This window comes from Falco punctatus (genome assembly GCF_963210335.1).
Source record: "Falco punctatus genome assembly, chromosome: 1".
NCBI lineage: Eukaryota > Metazoa > Chordata > Aves > Falconiformes > Falconidae > Falco > Falco punctatus.
This window is the reverse complement of record NC_137580.1, coordinates 88,039,425-88,057,957: the sequence shown is the minus strand read 5'-3', so window position 1 is coordinate 88,057,957 and position 18,533 is coordinate 88,039,425. Positions and strand designations below refer to the sequence as shown.

The following is an 18,533-nucleotide window of genomic DNA, read 5'->3' as shown; positions in this document are numbered from 1 at the left end:
TTCCCCAGTGAGGCCAGAACTATACATGGTTTCAGAACAGAATTAAGACAGTTGCAGAGGCAAGTCCATGGGGAGGTAAGGCAGAAATGAACATGCAAAGGGAACACAGCAGGAAAAAACACTCAGTCCCAGGCACTGATGCAGAGCAGCTATTCCAGTTCCAGGTAGCAGTACTGGAATGGCAAAAATAAGAGAAATCCTTTCAAAGATGGCAAACAGAAATGCATTTGGATTTCTGGTTAATCTCTACCACTCCCCACTACTTTTCCATCAAATGATGATAATGTTCATGTATGCCGATAGACATGTATATGCACTGCCATGAGGCCATAATTACCTTCACAGCAAACACTGGCTCTTGGAGATTCCTGAATCATCAAGCCAGCAAGGCCTGTGCACAATCTTGTCCAAGAAAATACTATGCCACATGCTTAATTCGCATCAGCCTCGATGGGATTCACAGAAGTGCATACTTTGCTGAACAGGGAAAGGATTATTCCTATATAATCACATGCAAATCGCAGGCCATCTCAGCTTGACCTCAAAGAAGCTGCTAACACTACTTGTCAGCAGAAACCCTGAAGAAGAGCATCAAAGTAAGATAATCAGCAACCCCTGAAATGCTGGAGACTGCAAAAGGTGCGCTTTAAATCCTGTGACTTAGGTGAAAGCAAAGACTTGGCTGGACTTGCACTGTCAAGAGCATCTCCTAGGAAATGGGTGGTCAAAGCATAAAAGAGCAACTACTGTTATGGACAGGACATCAACTCCTCTGCCTTATTGCTCTCACTTCAGGAGTTTTCACGGAAACAACCCTCTGACAATCCGAACCCACTTCTCTTGCTGGTGGCTGGTGCTTGTTTCTGCTGCAGTAGAAAGACGTGAGAATTGCAAAAGAGGTGCTGCTGCAGACTGTATATCTCATGGCACCCCTCCAGGCCCTAATAATCAGAATTAAAAAGAACTATTGAAGATGAAAGCAACTCTCGCTATTTTATTTTTTTTTTAAACACAAACACCGATTGCAGGCAGAGCTTTCTGCATCCTACGAAGCACATAAACAGTGACCACCCTTGCCCCTCTGCCAGATAGTTGTTTGGGTTTTTTTTTCATTTAATTGGCACAGCTTGATGCACCCAGCAGCACACCATGGGTTCAGAGACCTTCAGTGATCAATATAGGGCAGGTAACTTCATGTCATATGCCCTTGAAGCAGAGAATCTCTTCATTTCACTGAATAAACAGCTACATTATCTGAATTCTTACAACTCATCACCTACTGCAAACCTTTCCATGCATTATCAATCCCCATCACTTGGGGTCTTACAGTAAAATAAGACAACTCACTTCCTCCCAGGTTCCCTGACAAGACCAAACAATTTCTTTACGCATAACAGATCCTACGCACGATGGGCTTCAAGGAGAAGTGAACATATTGAAGATCTGAGTCAATGTTTCCCTAGCTCTCAAGTGTGCACAGTAGGAGCTACTGTGACTATAAGGAAGATGGTGCTATTCCAAAACAACTTGCATGATTCCCACTTGAGCACACATGCAGAAAAAAGTTCTGTTGATACTCAAGATTATTCACTGAGATTACCAAGACTGAGCCTCTCGAGAGCCCAACAGAAGTAGCCATTAACACCTGAGCGGGCCTGACTCATCTCAGAGGACAAGTGAAATCCACATACTGCATTCAGCATTCATAGGTTATCATTCTGCTACCAGACCACAGTCACGATTCCCTCACAGCATGATATATTACTGAAAGAAACTACTCCAGTTGACAAACCCCATGTCCCCCACCCCCTAACTTGGGGGGGGGGGGGGGAAGAAGTATCTTCCAAAAGGAAAGCAAATTAAAAGATTTACCAACCACCTCTTCCCACCCAAATACACTCCTGGCTTCCCAGCTAGATAACCAGCACTTTGGGAATTTGTGCTCTGCACAATATTGGAAAGCTCATTGCTGTGGAAAAGAACATACCAGATGAGTTTGTAATTCTTCCTTTCATAACCACTAGGGGAAAAAGGAAAAAAACAGATTTTTTAGATTAAGAGATTTAAAAATCTTGATTGAAACCACAGTACGCAAAAAAACCCCACCAAACAAAAAACCAAACCAAAACAAAAAAACCCCACACCTCAAGTCATTGAACCACACAGGAGAATGCATGACAAACTCAGAACTTGACTCAGATTTTTTAAATTCCAACACAAAGCAAGACAGGACCTCACTAACTGTATTTCAAATTCATCCCATCTTAAGCTTAAAAGCTGGCAACTTTATAGTCTGTTTTAGCTGGGAAGAAAATGGATGGATTTTGCTACCTTCCTGAAAGATCTAGACTGAAACACGTAACTATGCTAAAAGTTTTGCAGCATTTTATTAGTAGAACATGAGTCAGGATCTGTCATTACCTTTGGAAAGATGCCCAGGAAAAACACATAGTATTGAAAAACTGGAAAGCTGTACTAGCAACAAACTTTTTGAAGGCTGAATGGTTGCTGAAGTAGATGGAGCAGAATAAAAAGACTCCAGATCCATTGAGCTGGATGATGGGGTGCACCTGCAGGTTGCTATAGCAAGTGTTAGTTCACTTGGAAAACCACAACCTAATTATGCACCAATGTCACAAAGTACTCTGGTATCATTAAGCACTCTCCAGCCTTATGTCACACAACATTCTATCACAAATTCAAGATGCCCCAATTTTACTTTGTGGGAACAAACGAGATTGAAGCAGTCTTGGGGTACTCTGTAAAGCAAAAAAAGAAATACAGTCAGCTTAGAACCAGTGACAAACCAAACCATTTACAACAGGAAGGACCTAGAAAGACTGAAAGAAGTTCTACAGACAAGAAATACACCTTGTCACAAGGTAGTATGCACACTTCCTAAACCGTTTGTTATAGTAACCTGGTACACACAGTGCTACTTGTTCCAAGATTTGCAAGATTTCTACCTCAATTTTTTTCAGTGCAACTTGGATCCACTGTCATGCTGGTTTAATCACGCTGAGAATTACTCAGTGGCCAAGTTCTAGCTCGTCAACTAAGATGTCGCACACTGAAGCATAAACATTAACTATACAGCAGTTGAACAGTCAGCTTTGCCCAAGTATACCCATGTATGCCTAAGTATAAGAGTTATGCACGCTCATTAAGTGGGCATCAGACAACAAAGGATTTGTTTGTGAGGTTTAATTCAAAAACCAGAAGAAATCTCTTATGCTTCTGAGTAACTGTTGCTTGTTTTGCCAGGGGAAAAAAAAAAAAAAAAAGTTGTTCTTGTTTTACGCAGTCTTACTAAGGGATCCATGTCACACTAAGTGTCAGCTCTCAGCACTGGAGTTGCTAAAAAAGCAGCAGCTATTAAATCAAAATTAGGTTTTGGACCTTACAGTTACTACTGTCTTTCCCATATCATTCCTATAATTTGTACAAACTTGAATAGGCTTCATCTGCCTATAATTTTTGTTTTTTAAGAAGCAAGATGACTTAAAAGGTAGCATAGCAGAAGAAAATGCTCCTAACTATAGAGTCCTAAAAAGGGGTGGGGGGTGGGGAGAGGGAAGGGAAACAGGAGTCATATAAAATACCACAACATTATATAGTCAGTAAGAAACAGAACTTACCCTAGCAATGCCTTCCTCCTGAGTTTATGGGGCTGGCTCATCTGGCTGAAGAGAGCCGACAGCAGCTGCATCCACCAGAATTCTGCTTCTAGCAGCTTTGTTAGATATTCTTCCTCCCCTTTCACTTGGTGTTTGTACTGGAAGAAACCAGTAACCTTTAAAGACGCAAGGAAGCAAAGGACAACATAAGAAGCAAAAACGCTAGGCACAGAGCGCACAGCGGAATGCTGGTGAGAGTTCTATGCCAAGAGGAGCACATGTCCTTGCAGTCATTTGTGGAGAGATTGGCTTCCACCTAGCTCTCAAGACATTAAAGCAGCTGGACAGCAACACTTGTTAATTACTTGTCATTTCAGATGCCAGATTTTCAGTTGCCTAAAGCTTGCCAAATTGGGGAAAACTCACCTAAGGTCTGACAAGAGCTATTACAGAAGGAAATCCATACTCTTGTTCCTTACAGGAAAAGAATGACTCTGTAAAAGCCATATGTAGGTTCAAGCAAATTACTATCTGACGGTATCATAAACCCAGAGTTAAGTCTTCAGATGCTGCACTCTGCAGCATGTTCTGCACAAAGTGAGTATTCTATATGACAGCACTAGCCCGATCGCACTCAAGTTGTGGGAATTCATGAGCAGCTGGTGTTGAAGGAGGCTTTCTGCAAAATAATTTTATCTAAGTTGTCAAAAACTTGGTGGCCACTACAACTTCATAAACTGGATTAAATCCTCCACTTAACCCACTGAAAGAGAGGTTATTTCCTGCAGAGACTGACTTTAACTGTTAAAGAAACAGTGAAGTGTTCTGGTACACAAGAGTGTGTTCTGCCCCTTAGGTACAGCTGCACTGTAATGGTAGGGAGCATATGTTTTTAGATACCTTTTAGAATGCAAGATCACAAAATTTATAAAAGCCATTACAGTTAGCAAAAGCTTAAGATACCAGGAGAGCAACTAAAGCAAGAGTATTCAGAGCTGGCATCTTTGCTTTCCTTGAGAACTCAGTCATTCCTGTAATTAGATTTCTAGACTGAAGTTATTAAGGATCCCCAGGCTAGCTCAATTCTTTACAGGTCATGAGCTGTTCTAATATTTAACCTAGCAGTTTACTGTATTTCACCATCAGCTTGTACTTGTTGCTATAAAGTCACAGTAAGTTTTTAAATTGAGAGGAAGGAAACTCCTAGAGTCATACTAATCCTAGAGCTTGTTTCTAGTTCCAGCTGACTTATCCAAATTCCTTTTGGCCCACAAGGAACTGCTTACAACAGAAGTACCATGTCTGGAAAATAGCATGCTACTTGGCAGATTCCTGCTAGGAATAAGTCTGTACAGAGTGCAGATTTGCTTGAACTCATTAGCTGCTCAGTATTTCAAGGTGAGCTGCTGGGTGCTGATCAGTACAAAACTGTGGTTAGTAAACACTTAGAGCACTCCGGCCTCTATCAGGCAGGTGCACACCACATCCCTTTGCCATTGCTGCTGTAGCACAGTGACCAAGAGAGAAAGTATGTTAGTTAGGGTTTTGCCAAAGCATAGTCTGCTGTTTCTAATTTCACAACCCTAACAGTCTCTACTAGTTGTCATTTAAAGGTGTTTTGCCCTGTTCAAGTAGAATTCAGTATGAACAGGCATAGCTTACCAGTATGGCTGCTATATTGATGTATTTTTGTGGAGAAGACACTAACTGCAGCACCTCCCTCACCACAGGACTAAGCTTTTCCAGTCCTATGAATGAAATCATGTAAGCATGTGACCATCTCCTGCAGCATGACCTCCACATGTGACAAAGCATGCCTATGTGTCCAGTGAAGAGACAGCAACTCCCTTTTAACTTAACAGTTAAGACATCCATGTTAGGTGCTTTGGCACAAGCTTCCCTTTTCCTGCCTGGCATCCTTAGTTGTCAGATTAAGAAACCTGATGCTATTAGTGGTACTGTATACTAGCCAGTCCCCACCCCCAAGATATTAAGACTAGAACCACACAGTGGATACTGCAGTTTTACATTTATAGTTGGACTTTTATAATATTCAAGATTAGCACAAGATTCATAACCATAAATTATACATTGTTATCTAAGCACATAAAACGTTAATGATACATGTATTTGAAGTGGCACAAAGTAATAATACATCCCTGTTGGCATTCTCAAAGAGGTGGGTGATGGACACGCTGTTGGTGCTACTGCAGCATAGCAGAATGGAGTCACGGCACCCTGTTAATTCAGGCGGTGCTGACTCTGTCCACCAGACAGGGTCAGAACATGGTGTGGCAGGAAGCCAATGCCAGAATCAATTAAAGGTGCAAATAAAAAGTCAGGATTATGGCCCTTCCCTACTGCCTCAGTATTTTAGCAGTGCGATCCCACTCCCTAACCCTGACACTGTGCTCTTGCATCTCTAGTGCTTTGGCAGCCCATGCACACTCCTATGTTCACTTGCCACACATAGCTGAGGTTTCCTTTAGTACCATTTAACGTCAATAAGTAACATGCTCTCTTCTTGTTAAACAAAAGGATCTGGGAAGTGTTTGCTCTCTGGCATGAGAAGATTTATTTTCTTCAAGTCTCAGATCTACTCCAGAAAATATAGAACAGACTCCAACAGCATTGAACCCCAACAGCATTATCATCCAGAAAAGGAAACTTTCCCAATATTTCTCTAAACATTCAGAGCACAAATATTAGAAAGCCCGTTTTCTTTTGCACATAAGACTGCAAATAAAATGGGGTAGTCAGATGTACACAAGCTTTCAACAATTCACTATTAACGAGATGCTTCACTGAATTGTTAACAACCCTGCTACTTCAGTAGCTTCAGCTAAAGCTTTAACAACTTTGCGCCAGGCAATTTCCCAGCTGCCTTCAATGGGCTCTGCAAAAGAAAAAAAATATGCTCTCTTCCCCCTGGCCTCAAGCAGTTATTGCTATACGAGTTAGTGAAATAGTGCCTTAACTTCAGACAAGAGTCTCACAATGTCATTAACAAAAGCTGCCTTTCAGAGGTTGAAATGTAACCGGACAATAATCAATAAATAACAGTAACAGGCATCCCGTTGAAGTCTCCTCACTGAGCCAGGCAGCAAGTGTGTTCAACCAACAGAAGGTCATCTGTGCCTTTAGGACCATTGTACACTTCTTGGAGAAGTTAAAAAGGGACAGGAAGGAAGAGAACAGAGACAGTGAAGGTCTGTCAGAGAGCTAGTTACATATTGAAACCATAAACAGGCGGCTGGGTGAATCCTGGTGCTGTGTATCCATATGGGAAGTTTGCCTGGGGAGGTACTGCACTGGGGCCTGCTGTTAACATCAACTGCTGGCCTAGAAAAGCATAAGAAAAAAAGAAAGTTAGTTTAAGAACTCAAGCTTCCCTAATGCTAGCATACCATGGGACAGGATTATGAGGCTTTAGCTAAAAATCAGCCACTGTGCAAGCATACACTAGGAAGTCACACTATTACTCAACATGCACCACAGAGTGGGCACCTGGGCCATCTGCCCTTGCTACCAGAAAACTACAAAAGCAAGGCAGGACTCAGAAGAAAGACGAGCATCAACTCATCTTGACATGATAAACATGGCTTGTTTTGAAGAGACCATACTGAAGGGCAAACAAACTGATATTATTTAACTCATGCATGGTCAGAACTGAAAAGTAAAGCAATTCAAGCACATAGTTAGGACTGTTAGGTCTCACAGTCTGGAGAGTGCTGCAAAGGGCCTGAGCATACCTTGACAGACTTGTCTTCATCACTATGACCACACATGCCTCATGCATATGTTAAATTCAGGTTAACATTTACATCAGACAGTGAATCAGTCACATCCTTCCCTTACCAGCCACTCTAGGTGCTTGTTAGCAGAATGCCTCTTCAGAAGGGCTTCTAAAATAGCAGCATACTTGAGGGCAGCCATGTTTTTTTGGCTGTACGTGTCTTAAAATGGGTGAGCTAGAAAGCCAGTCTGCCTTTCTACTTGGAAAAGCAGAAAGGAGACACATTCCTCTTAGACAGGAATAACAGGAGGAATTTGCATGCTCTCTAAGTTATTCCTGGGGTTGTGTACACCTTGGTATGTCCTGTCACCATACTGAAAGACTATTCCTAAGCTAGAGTTCTGAGCCATCTAAAAGGAGCAATACTTTAGCTGAAGACCAGAAGTACTATAAGAGTGAGATGTCACTTCAAAATATACAGTTCATGTAGCAAACAACCATTTTACTATCTAGTTGAAACCAGTTTACTTTGACTGGAGGTAGTAATTTAAGTTACCTCCACAAAATGAGACCAGAGTGACAATAGGTAACCAATTAAAACCAAGTCTTTCACCTACCAAATACTATTGGAGTGGGTTCAGTTACTTGTTCCTCTTCTTTTCTTAGGCTTTCAGAAGCATCAAGTTTATCGACCTACATCGAAGCGAACAGGAGATTTATGAAGGCCTTTTCTAGGAACTGCACCATCGTGTGAAGCTTTTCATGCCTGGTACCTTAGCTGTCAAGTGCTCCTTTTACTAATGCAAGTTGGAGACAACAGAAGTCTGCATGTTCCCAGCAAGCAATGTTGTAAACCTGCCCTCCCAGCTGCTTTAGATTTATTGCAATAAACAGTAGCTGTCAAATGCAACTGAGACCATCATTACCTTCAAGCAAAGCACTTTTTGGGGCCCTATTCTAGTCACTGTTAACTCTATGACCCAGAAAACAAGCCCATCAGATTGCAGTTCGAAGTATTACTTCAAATGGGCCTAGCCTAACCTATACTTATGTATTAACCTGCAAATCCTCTCCCCTTCAATGAGAGCACCCAGATACATGGAAATATTCTAGACTCACTAAGTCTGATATTATCTAGGACTACAGCCTAACCTGGGCTGCAGAGTGCTGGTTTAACTATATTAGTATTCACATAAACTTCTAGAGGAAACTCTTAGAACCATCATGGAAAGTGGTCTATAGTATCAGCTTTATATAGATCCCGGTGCTGTCAAGTGAAGCTCTGTTCATGTTAAACACATTTGTCGAAGTGCTAGAGTAATGCAGGAGCCCTGAACACAAATTCAAATGGGGGGGGGGGGCGTAATCTGAGAAGGCAACAGTACCTTCCTTCTCTCAGGTTTAACAAGTTATATCTTCAATGAGAGATCTGTTGACACTGAAGACTGCAAGGCATTAAAACAACAACCCCACACAGCTTCACATCCAGATACAGGCAGTACTAACATCCTGGGCAAATCTACGTTTAGCCTAATGCTGTATTTCCACTACTCCTCATCTTCTCCCACTGCAAGAATCATATCTGGTCTGAGAAGTGCTGCAACAGAGGTCTCATTATACTTCAGAGATGTTATCTAGATCTGGTGTTTAACAGTTTACTGGAATTTTTGAAGTTTGCAACTCAAATTACTAACTTGAGTGGCAGTAGGTCTGTAACCAGTTCTGTCAGCTGAAGAGCTCTTCAGGGTAACACTAAATATTGGTGCTACAAATGCTATCCATATTACCACAGATCAAAGCAATTGAGAGCTATCAGTTTCAAACTAGTTGTATTGCTCTACTTACGACCTGGGATTCCCACTCTCTCTTGGATTAGACTTTCCTCTTTACTGCCCCTAAAGCATTAAGGAACTCTGAACAGCAGTCAAGTTACTCCCTCTGTTGGAGGGACAGCAAGAATGCCGAGAGCAGGCATCCTGAATAAGGGACAAGAGCAGCTCTCCAGGAAAGCCTAAAAAGCTATCTGCTTTGCTGCCTATAACTGAAGTTGTTCAAAAGGTTTCCAAATGAGCATCATCATACTTTGTGAGCCTGGCCCCTTCTGGGACATAGGCTGTTCTGTGCTTTAACACCTTTTTATGCATAAAAGAAAGGTAAATTCTGGAAGACGTATACACCCTGCTGATAAACTAGCCTATTCTTTTGTACTTTTGAAGTTAGTTACGTGACAATTTTAGACATACCACACTTAAGGCCCATTCTAATTCCATGTTTTGCAGTTAATTCAACAGACTAAATTAGTTCCACTGTAAACCACTTTCACCATGCAGATTTTCCTTCTGGCAAGTTATCCCGTATTTAGTACATGTAATTACTTGTAAATCCAACCAGCAGTTTAAAAAGCATTATTTTAGACCTAAACCTCACATGGAAGAGTTTGGGTGAACTTGTGTGGCAAGTTTCTCCTCGGTAGAATATAAGGAGGCAGCAGTGTTCAAGATCTGTGCAAGTACTTTCATGATATTTAACAGGCAAAAGGTTTGAATAGCAGCATTAAAGCTTCTGTAAACTCACCATGCCTGTAAGATTGCACTCTTCAGTAATTTACAGCATAACAAGCAATTTGCACTTAAACCACATCCTGTTACATGGCAACTGCTTTTGTTTACTCATGAACAGCATCCTCCCTGCCACAACATATCTGTAATACAGTGAACCAGGGTCTAAATACTCAAGACCTGCTCAATCACTTGCTTCTGTTTCCCATGATGAGGAGCAGAGTCTGGTTGGATTTTCAAGTTGCTTGTGAATAGTTACCCTTTTAGCATTAGAAAGTGAACAGGAAATGAGTTAGAGCTAAATTACACTGCTCTTCTGGCAGAAGCTACAGCTAGATTCCTGTAAAAGAAACCTAGGATATCGAGGGACACAAGTGAACACAAAGAGTTTGAAATCAGAGTGTCACCTTATAGAACAGCCCATCAACCTGCAAGAAAATTCAGAGGGGAATACTTAACATGACTTGATTAGAAGCAACCTGAATCACTTTTAGATTACACATTTTAATGAAGATTTTTACTGGGATGCCCTATGCAACCCTACAGCCTTCTAAGGAAGAATCTTAGCTTAGTATATTACATCTGTTTGGCACAAACGTTTCAGGACCACATGTTATCAGAATCTCTCAACTGAGGACTAGCTATTGGAATCAGCATTGTACACCCAGACTACATATCCAAAGTTCTGTTTTCATTTTTTGGGTGGGAAAAAAAAGTCTCAGTAGTCTACTCCTATGGCTATACTCTCTGCAACAAGAAAACTGAGTACTTCAATAGTTACATAAAGTAAAGAGTGATACAAATTGCCCTCACCAAGTTTTCAGCTTCATCAACTATGGAGCTGCTCTAAAAAGCACACAGTTGCTTATGTCCACTGTTAAAAGCAAAAGTTTAACTAGACCTCTTTCAAGTCCAAAGGCATCCATTTATAAGTTTTGCCAACTAGCCTAAAGGTATTAAACCCACAGAACTTCATAGATGACTTAGTCTATGAAGAACAATAATATTTCAAATACATGCAAAGAGCTCTGGTTTGCATATTGCTAGTCATCCAGCACACTGGAAGTCTTAACTTTTTAGCCTATGCAATACTCACTTTGGTAAGGTACTCTCTCATCACTTGGATGAAATAAGGCATTGCAAAGTCCATGATGTTATGCCTCCATGCCAACTCAAGGACTACATCTGGGTGCAGCAAGTCGTAACATGTGAAAAGGCAGGCTGCAAAGCACTCCTGCTTGCCTTCTTCCAGGAACCACTGAAGCAGCTTCTCAGCCAGCTCAGCATCTTTGGACTCTGCAGCATACTGCATAGCATCCTACAGAAAAGGAACAACAGTTAAGCTTGACTCTTGCTTGTCGGCATCTCACTTTATACCGTATGTGCATGTTATTGCTAGCTAGATAAGCCAGATTATTTGCCATACCATGAAGTCAGGTCTTTAACAACACCAGGCATGTTCTGTAGGAGCAAAGTTACAGAACATACACTCAGTTAAGTCCTCTTACTTTGAGGCAACCCAGATACTTGTATTAACATTATTCAACAGGCTTTCCTTAAGTACCTGAAGTGACCTGATGAGATTTTTAGTTTTGTGGCAGAATAGATAAACAATCTTTCTGGTATCCCACCTACCTCACCATTAGATATTAATCTCTTCTACTGTGGGTAGTCCTTATTGCATCAACTGCTTGCTATGTGGCAAGAGAGAAGATTATTCTTCAGCTCTTCTACAGAGTAGGCAAGGACTGGCCCATGTGAACTCACTACAGGCTTGAAAACCATACCATTGTAATCCTGCTTCATTTGTACCCTTAGAAGGGCATAAATCTTCAGTTCTATGGAGGATTTTCTGTACTGATATGGAAAACTGTATGGATGCAATTGATTGATAAAGATAGGTCTACAAGTACAGGATAACGTTATGAAATTTGATTTTAATATACACATTTGAAATTGCAAACTCTTCTGCTTTAAGAGTCTTCACTTAAACTAAGCGAAGGGCTAAGACTATTTAGAACTCCGGATTTGAAACTAATGAAACATTCAGTATCCAGAATATCTATGCTTCATAGCTCTGACTTTTTTGACAGGAAGAAAGTCAGCATTAACTCACCTTATATAGACGATCTTTCTTGCACAGCTCCACACTCTGTTTCCAGCGGTTGTTACCCTTATACAAGTATGCTGCAATACGCCTGAATTCAATTAGTTCGTGCTTTTCCAGACGCTGAGCCAATGTTATGTTATCAAAGTTGTCATAGGCATCAATGGAAGCTCTCAAACCCTGTTTGAGACAGAGTTATTACACATGTTTCCAAATGGTAATAGGCAAGAACTACAGTAGAGAAGCATCTGAAGCACAGTGCACAAGTGTTTAGGTTCTGCCAGCTGGATATTAACACTACAGCTACAGCTTGTTTACCCTGCACATTCCATGCATCTCTCCAGAAGATCATTTTTAACAAAGCAAGATGCTAAGGTCACACTGACTTCACTCAACAGGACAGAAAAGCTAGTTACCTTTAAAAGACAAAGTGTGTCTTCCAAATAGCAGCCAATGAGGCCAGAAGCAAATCTGTTTACAGAAGTGTTGCCCAGCAGAGTACACACCTGATACTGACCTTTATGAAGTCTAGAAAAAGAACTGTGGCATCTGCATTGCTTGCAAATTATCACAGTGTCTCAAGAATCCTGCCTGCTAAGGACCAGATTCTGCCCCCACTACTACTACACTGCCTAAGTTATCTTCTACTTAAGGAAATTACTGTGTCAGCTACAGAACAACCAAACTATGGCCTCTTTTTGTTGAAGAGGAGCATCCCTCAGGCCTAGTAATCCATTTTGTGAGGCTCACCTGGTAATCTTCCTCCTCTGTTAAGAGGTTGTTTAGTGCTTCATTAACTCCTTTGTTGTTGTGGTTCTGGACTGAACGCAGATAAGGCTTTACTAGAAGTAGCTGATTAACCTGGAATTAAGATGTTTCAAATACAAGTTAAGTATACCAATTCTCACACTTCATACTCCTAAAATAGGTTCCCACTTATTATTACAAGAATTTGTGCTTACCGACAAAACCCTTCAGACAAAGCACCTTGTGCTGTCAGAAGTAAAATAGAACAGCCTTCCAGGCCAGTTATGCTAACTCTTCCTGTATCAAGCCAGGATTGAGCTGCTTCTCAGGCCTTTGTACTGGAGGCAAAGCTACCCAACAGGTGTCAACCTGTTTTCCAGCCAGAGACTGGAGTGTCTTAACTTGAACAAGAGAATGTTCTACATTTTCTACTACATTTGGGAAAGGTGAAAGTAAAAATAGTTACATCATCCTGAAGAAACTGCTATTCCTCATTACTGTGAGGAGATTACAAGATTTCTTGTCATCTGCCAGCTCCCAAACTGACCTTTGAGAAAAAATTGACTGTCCTGGTGTGATCCAGTCGTGGAGATAATACAAGCAGGAGATCATTGATCAGCAGAGGTTTGTAGTCCAAGTAGAACTGCAAGGCTTTGTAGTACAGCTCCACATTGGCCACCTGCATGGTTAGACTAGTCAGTACTTCAAACACAAGTAAGCCTAAGGTCCTTGGTTCAGACCACTTAACACAAAGTTTATCTGACTCTTAAGTAACAGCTTAAGCTTCCTTCTAGAGGCCAGAAGTGTTACACCTACATGCAGAATTCCTGTTCAATCTTATGACTGCTTCCTGTGCCATCTGCTTCCAGACAGTGAAGACACAAGCTACCAGGGGTAGTACAAACTAGTTCTAACCTAATCCAGTTAGGAGATCCTGGCACAGATAGCCCACTACTCAATGTCAGCATTTGCTGAACTCCTGAAGCCAGTAAAGGTTGTAGGCTTAACCACTAAGTTGTTGCCTTGAAACCCTAACACCAGTAAGAATGTGTTCAGTCTTGATCCCTGCCTAAACTAATAATTAATTCACTATTCTCTGCTGTATTCATGGGACTGCTAAAACCAATTTTCACACCAAAACAGCTGCAAACATTTGCAGAGATCTTTCAAGACCAGTTTACAGCCTCAGACTTAAACAGCAGTCAGCTCAAAGGTATTAAGGAAGTTAGGCCTCTTGCTTGTGACCTATGATCCTGAGCAGGCTCTGAAAACATTGTGCTAGCTGCTGCCACTCAACAGATGTACTGCACAGCAGAAAATGTAGTGTATAGGATTAGATTAATTCTTGTGCTAAAATGACTGGAAGTTGGTTTAAGTACAGCAGGAAAATTGAGTAGCTTAAGCAAACTCATTATCTAAACAGCAACTCCGTTGTGTGTTTTTGCCTCTGTTCTGAAAAAAACTTTCAGCATGGATTCAGTTAACTAGCTACTTACCTTGGCAATTATGTCTTTAAACTGCCCTTCTTTCCAGGCATCAGTGGGATGATTCATCATAGTAATTATTGCATTATCATACTCCTCATACTTGTCATAGAGAAATACAAGTTCTGCCCAGAGATGAGCCTGTTCTGCAGCTCTGAGTACCTAATAAAACAAAAAATCAGTCAGTTTTGATTCCCTGACAGCTTTCCACCTTCACTTGCAGTGTAGCTACCTTACTGTATACCTTTGGAATATTAACTCTAGACCAGAAGAGCTCCAGATGCTCCCTCATTTTCTGAGGCTTGAATTTGGAGTATAAGATGGCAAGTTCAGTAAACATTCCCATGTGAGCACGCTCTAGGCCCAAAGCAGCTTCCAAAAGGGCAATCAGTTCTTCAAAGTAGCCACGATCCTAGATGTTAGGAAAATAAAGGATTAATTGCAAATTCATAACCAACTGGCACTTAAAGCTTACTAAAACACACATTTGCTGAAACTCAACATGCTTTGCTTTTCTCTCCAAATAAGAGCACTTAGATTTGTAAGACACGGTTCCAATAAGACAACAGAATTGCAGAAGAAGAGCCAGTGAGAACTACCACTCTTCCATTCACTACAGAAAAAATGCATGAAAGCTATTAGGACATGGAGATGGGAGGAAGAATAAATTTAAGTATCAGTCCCCAGAGGGTATTGGGTTTTATCTGTAACCACTTTACTAGCAGATACACAAGTTCTGTTTGAAGTCTTCTAGGATATTAACAGTAATCTAACCTGATAGTAACTGATCAGCTCTTCAAGTTCATCAGCATGGATGACTATGTGTAAACCACAGATCTGTGCCAAGCGGAATTCTTTTCCATCCACACAGGCGAAGCAGACCTGTAATGAGTTAGCAAACAGTTAATGCAAGAATACTGCAGTGCTTAATCTCCTTATATTAAAGGGAAAGTTAATTAGCAAAGCTTTACAACATTTGAGGCTTATGTACAATTGTAAACAGATGTTTCTGGATTTATAATCTCTGCCATTCATTTTACACTTTTGAATCTCAGCTTTGTTATCTCGGCCAAGATGACAGCTTGTAAATCTGTAGACATACCCTATAACCAGAAACAGTTAGCAAGCTACTATCAGAAATAAAGCTACAGCTCAGAAGCAACAGTATAGCACATTCTGCAGACTATTAAAAAACAAGTTACCTCCTTCCAAGTCCTTGTGCTGTTGGCTTTGCGGCCACTGTCCACTGCTGCCTGATACTCTCCAAGGTGCACCAAGGTAGATGCCAGGCGAGCAAAGTTGGATACGTTGTTATAAAGTAGCTTTGCTGCTTCATACATCCCCTCTTCATAACAGCGATCACCAACCTGGTTTAAGAGTCCAAGGTAAACAAGGGTAACAGCAAGAATCAGGAGTCAGATAAGCAGCAAGTCATACATGTTGTATGTATGTGGATCAAGACATACCTGTTGTATATGGGCATTATTAGGGCCACTAATAAACTCCTCCAGCTCTGACAGACGATTAGTTTTTGCCAAAGCAAAAATAAGTTCTGTCTCTACATAAGACTCTCTAGCTTTCTTCCTGGCCATCTGTAAGAACTTGACTAGGTCCTCCCAGTTATCTTGAAGAGAGAAGAGATATTTAAGATCTTCTGTTTAATCATTCTGTATTGCTTCACCTTGCGCACCTTAGGAAGCTTTCACCAGTAGTATCAAGGGTCTCCTCCACCATAATACTAAAAATTGTTCACATTAGTTACAGAATTCTCTGCTAAACACCAAGTCACCTTCACATAAGGTTTAACTTCTTGCAACTACTCTACAATCCAGTTGGCAAGCAATTCTGCCATATACAGCTATATAGATACATGATACTTGGCTATATTTTAGATTGTAACAGCCCAATTTCTCTCCACAGGAAGGTCTATCTTTGGTATAGCAACACAGACAAGCATGTTGACAGGAATCTAAATGACTCATCCGTGCCACGTACTGACTGCTCCCATTTCCTCTGAAACAGAATTCCTAAGTCTTAAGAATCCCTGCTGCCTGATGTAGATGCAAGAACATAGCTCACACTCAAGCAATCATAAGTTCAGGGATGCTTTGCCTTACCATTTCTATTAGCTGCTTGAACAACTTCCATGTAGGCAGATGGATCGTCTGCCTTTATATAGGAGTCAATGGCTTCTTTCACCAAGTCCTTCTGGAGCTGTGCTCTGGCTAGCTGGCTCCATACTGCTGGTTCGTTACATCTCTCTGCAAATTCATAAGCACGGTCTAAGTTGCCAATGTGCTCAATCAGCACCTGTTTGAAATTGAAGTTGCAAGTTAAAAAAATTAAATTTTAATATAACAGAACCCTTCCTTCCAGTGTATATGCTGTTCTGTGTAAACAATCAAGATAACCGCTTTTAGAACAGTCATTTCTGTCCAGTGAAGTAGAGGCAGTGAGAGTAAGACTCTTGTTGCTACTGTTCCTTCTCTGCCTTACTTACACAAGTCAGTAAGGCTGGCCTAAAGACAACATCTAGTAGCATTCACTTCTGCACCTTTCAAGTATGTCTCCAAGGCAGCCACCGAGTCAAATGCAGCACACACACCCCAAGTGTATAGTGCCTAGTGCCAACACCAACTCTTTGATTACTTTGACCAAGTGAGCCTCTCCAGTCATTATTTTTACTTTGTTTTGCACTTTTTTGCACATAATCCCACTTCTCCCTGCAACTTGGCATCATACAGGAACTGTACTCTTAAGTCTCAACGATTTCAGTGACAATCACTCCTTGAGAATCAATGTAACAGTACACTTCCCATTCTCTCTATTGCTATCATTCTATACCTTCATAAAGGAATCACATCTCACCTGAACTGCTGAAGTATTAACATCAAATTTTCTGAATATAGCAAAGGCTTCTTCATATAGCTCATTACTGATGGCAATGTTTGCAATATCTGGGGCATCATAGTTATCCAGCCGATTGATGTATTCCATCACACGAGTGCGGTCAGCCTTAATGGCAGTCAAGATCAGCAAATTCTGGAGATTCCTTTGGTTAACAGAAGGCACAGGCTATAAGTAGTGCAAGGTAACACCTGCTTAAGTGACATGTATTGTACATGCAAAAAAATACACCCGTTTGCTGGCACTAGCAACAACCTTTCAACCCCAGATTGAGATGCACTAGCATTTGCCTTCAAAAAGAAACTGCTTATAAATCAGTGTTGTCCTCTCACAACACATCACTGCAAACTGCATAGTGTGAACTAGCTCTGTTCTTAAAGCACGGAGTACTTCAAATCCTGCTTTTTCACCTCACTGTACACATGTAAGAATGCTTAAGTCCTGCAACCAAGAGGCCCACAAATAACTTGGGTCACTTCACAGCCTAGACAAAGGCACCGAATAGGCTAACCTTGTGGACGCTCTCCTCTTACCTGTGTTCACTGAATACGGAATTATCCAAGACAATTTTTTCCAGTAGCTCAATCAATTCATTAGGCAGGTCAGCAGTCATGAAAGCCTTCACAGTTACAGAAACCTCCTCTGGATCCTGTGTCTCTGATAAAGCTGTTTGGACAACCTAGATTTGAAGGCAGAGAAGTATTAAGAGTTTTCCCCAAATAAACTATTTGCCAACCTATTCCAGTGAACCACAGACTAAGGCTTCAGAACTCAGAGCATTTTGTCAAGACAGCAAGAAAGAGCTTTATCCAGTATAGAAGTAACTATTAAATTCACACTTTGAATCTGTATAGGGAGCAAATTCACCAGAGGTATGTCACTCCACAGGACAGAAATAATATCTTACTGGTAACTAAATTCTCTGACCATGAAGGTCAGAATTAATACCTGCCACTCAAACTCTAGAAAATTTCTGTATGGTTGAGATAGGGCCTCAAGAGATCTTGTAGGGGAAGACAGCTCCACAATATTTGAGACATCCTGAGGTTTCTTCATACTGACAGTTTAGCTTTTGCACTGTACCTGGTCAATAAGCTGCCGCCTGAATGGGTTGTTTTCTTCCAGAACATTTGCCCAGAGCTCAGGGTCCTTCCTGCGTACCAGATAACGAGCCTCACTTTTAAACAGTGAGTTCTCATTGCAGACCTAAAGAAGTTACAAATATTGGCATTAATGTTAAGGGTCACTACCACAAGACAGGTTTAGCTAGCTATGAATTAGACAATCTAGAAGACTGACTAAAACTAATTGCTGACCAATGCTAAATGCCACAGACAGGTTCTTACCCAACCTCTGATCTGGAAGGCTCATGGAGAA

The 18,533-nt window shown here is 41.1% G+C and overlaps 1 protein-coding gene across 5 annotated transcripts in view; it reads right to left on the bottom strand.

The window, feature by feature from the left end:
• Nucleotides 1–5,631: 5,631 nt before the first annotated feature.
• CLTCL1 (clathrin heavy chain like 1) overlaps nucleotides 5,632–18,533 on the bottom strand; it is a 35,366-nt gene continuing 22,464 nt past the window's right edge. Inside the window, exons 18-34 of one of the 5 annotated variants that reach the window (XM_080374510.1) lie at nucleotides 18,240–18,362; nucleotides 17,690–17,835; nucleotides 17,118–17,301; nucleotides 16,367–16,559; nucleotides 15,716–15,873; nucleotides 15,452–15,616; nucleotides 15,024–15,131; nucleotides 14,494–14,661; nucleotides 14,262–14,411; nucleotides 13,313–13,444; nucleotides 12,769–12,879; nucleotides 12,028–12,198; nucleotides 11,008–11,229; nucleotides 10,319–10,339; nucleotides 7,967–8,046; nucleotides 7,463–7,563; nucleotides 5,632–6,959 (exon numbers count right to left, since the gene is read on the bottom strand). In XM_080374510.1, the coding sequence (XP_080230636.1) occupies nucleotides 6,844–6,959; nucleotides 7,463–7,563; nucleotides 7,967–8,046; nucleotides 10,319–10,339; nucleotides 11,008–11,229; nucleotides 12,028–12,198; nucleotides 12,769–12,879; nucleotides 13,313–13,444; nucleotides 14,262–14,411; nucleotides 14,494–14,661; nucleotides 15,024–15,131; nucleotides 15,452–15,616; nucleotides 15,716–15,873; nucleotides 16,367–16,559; nucleotides 17,118–17,301; nucleotides 17,690–17,835; nucleotides 18,240–18,362 (2,349 nt within the window). In that variant the 3' untranslated portion in view covers nucleotides 5,632–6,843. Of the gene's footprint in view, nucleotides 6,960–6,997; nucleotides 7,287–7,462; nucleotides 7,564–7,966; nucleotides 8,047–10,318; nucleotides 10,340–11,007; nucleotides 11,230–12,027; nucleotides 12,199–12,768; nucleotides 12,880–13,312; nucleotides 13,445–14,261; nucleotides 14,412–14,493; nucleotides 14,662–15,023; nucleotides 15,132–15,451; nucleotides 15,617–15,715; nucleotides 15,874–16,366; nucleotides 16,560–17,117; nucleotides 17,302–17,689; nucleotides 17,836–18,239; nucleotides 18,363–18,533 lie in introns of those variants that run through there. The other 4 variants (XM_080374507.1, XM_080374511.1, XM_080374509.1 and 1 more) reach the window with 4 other exon arrangements.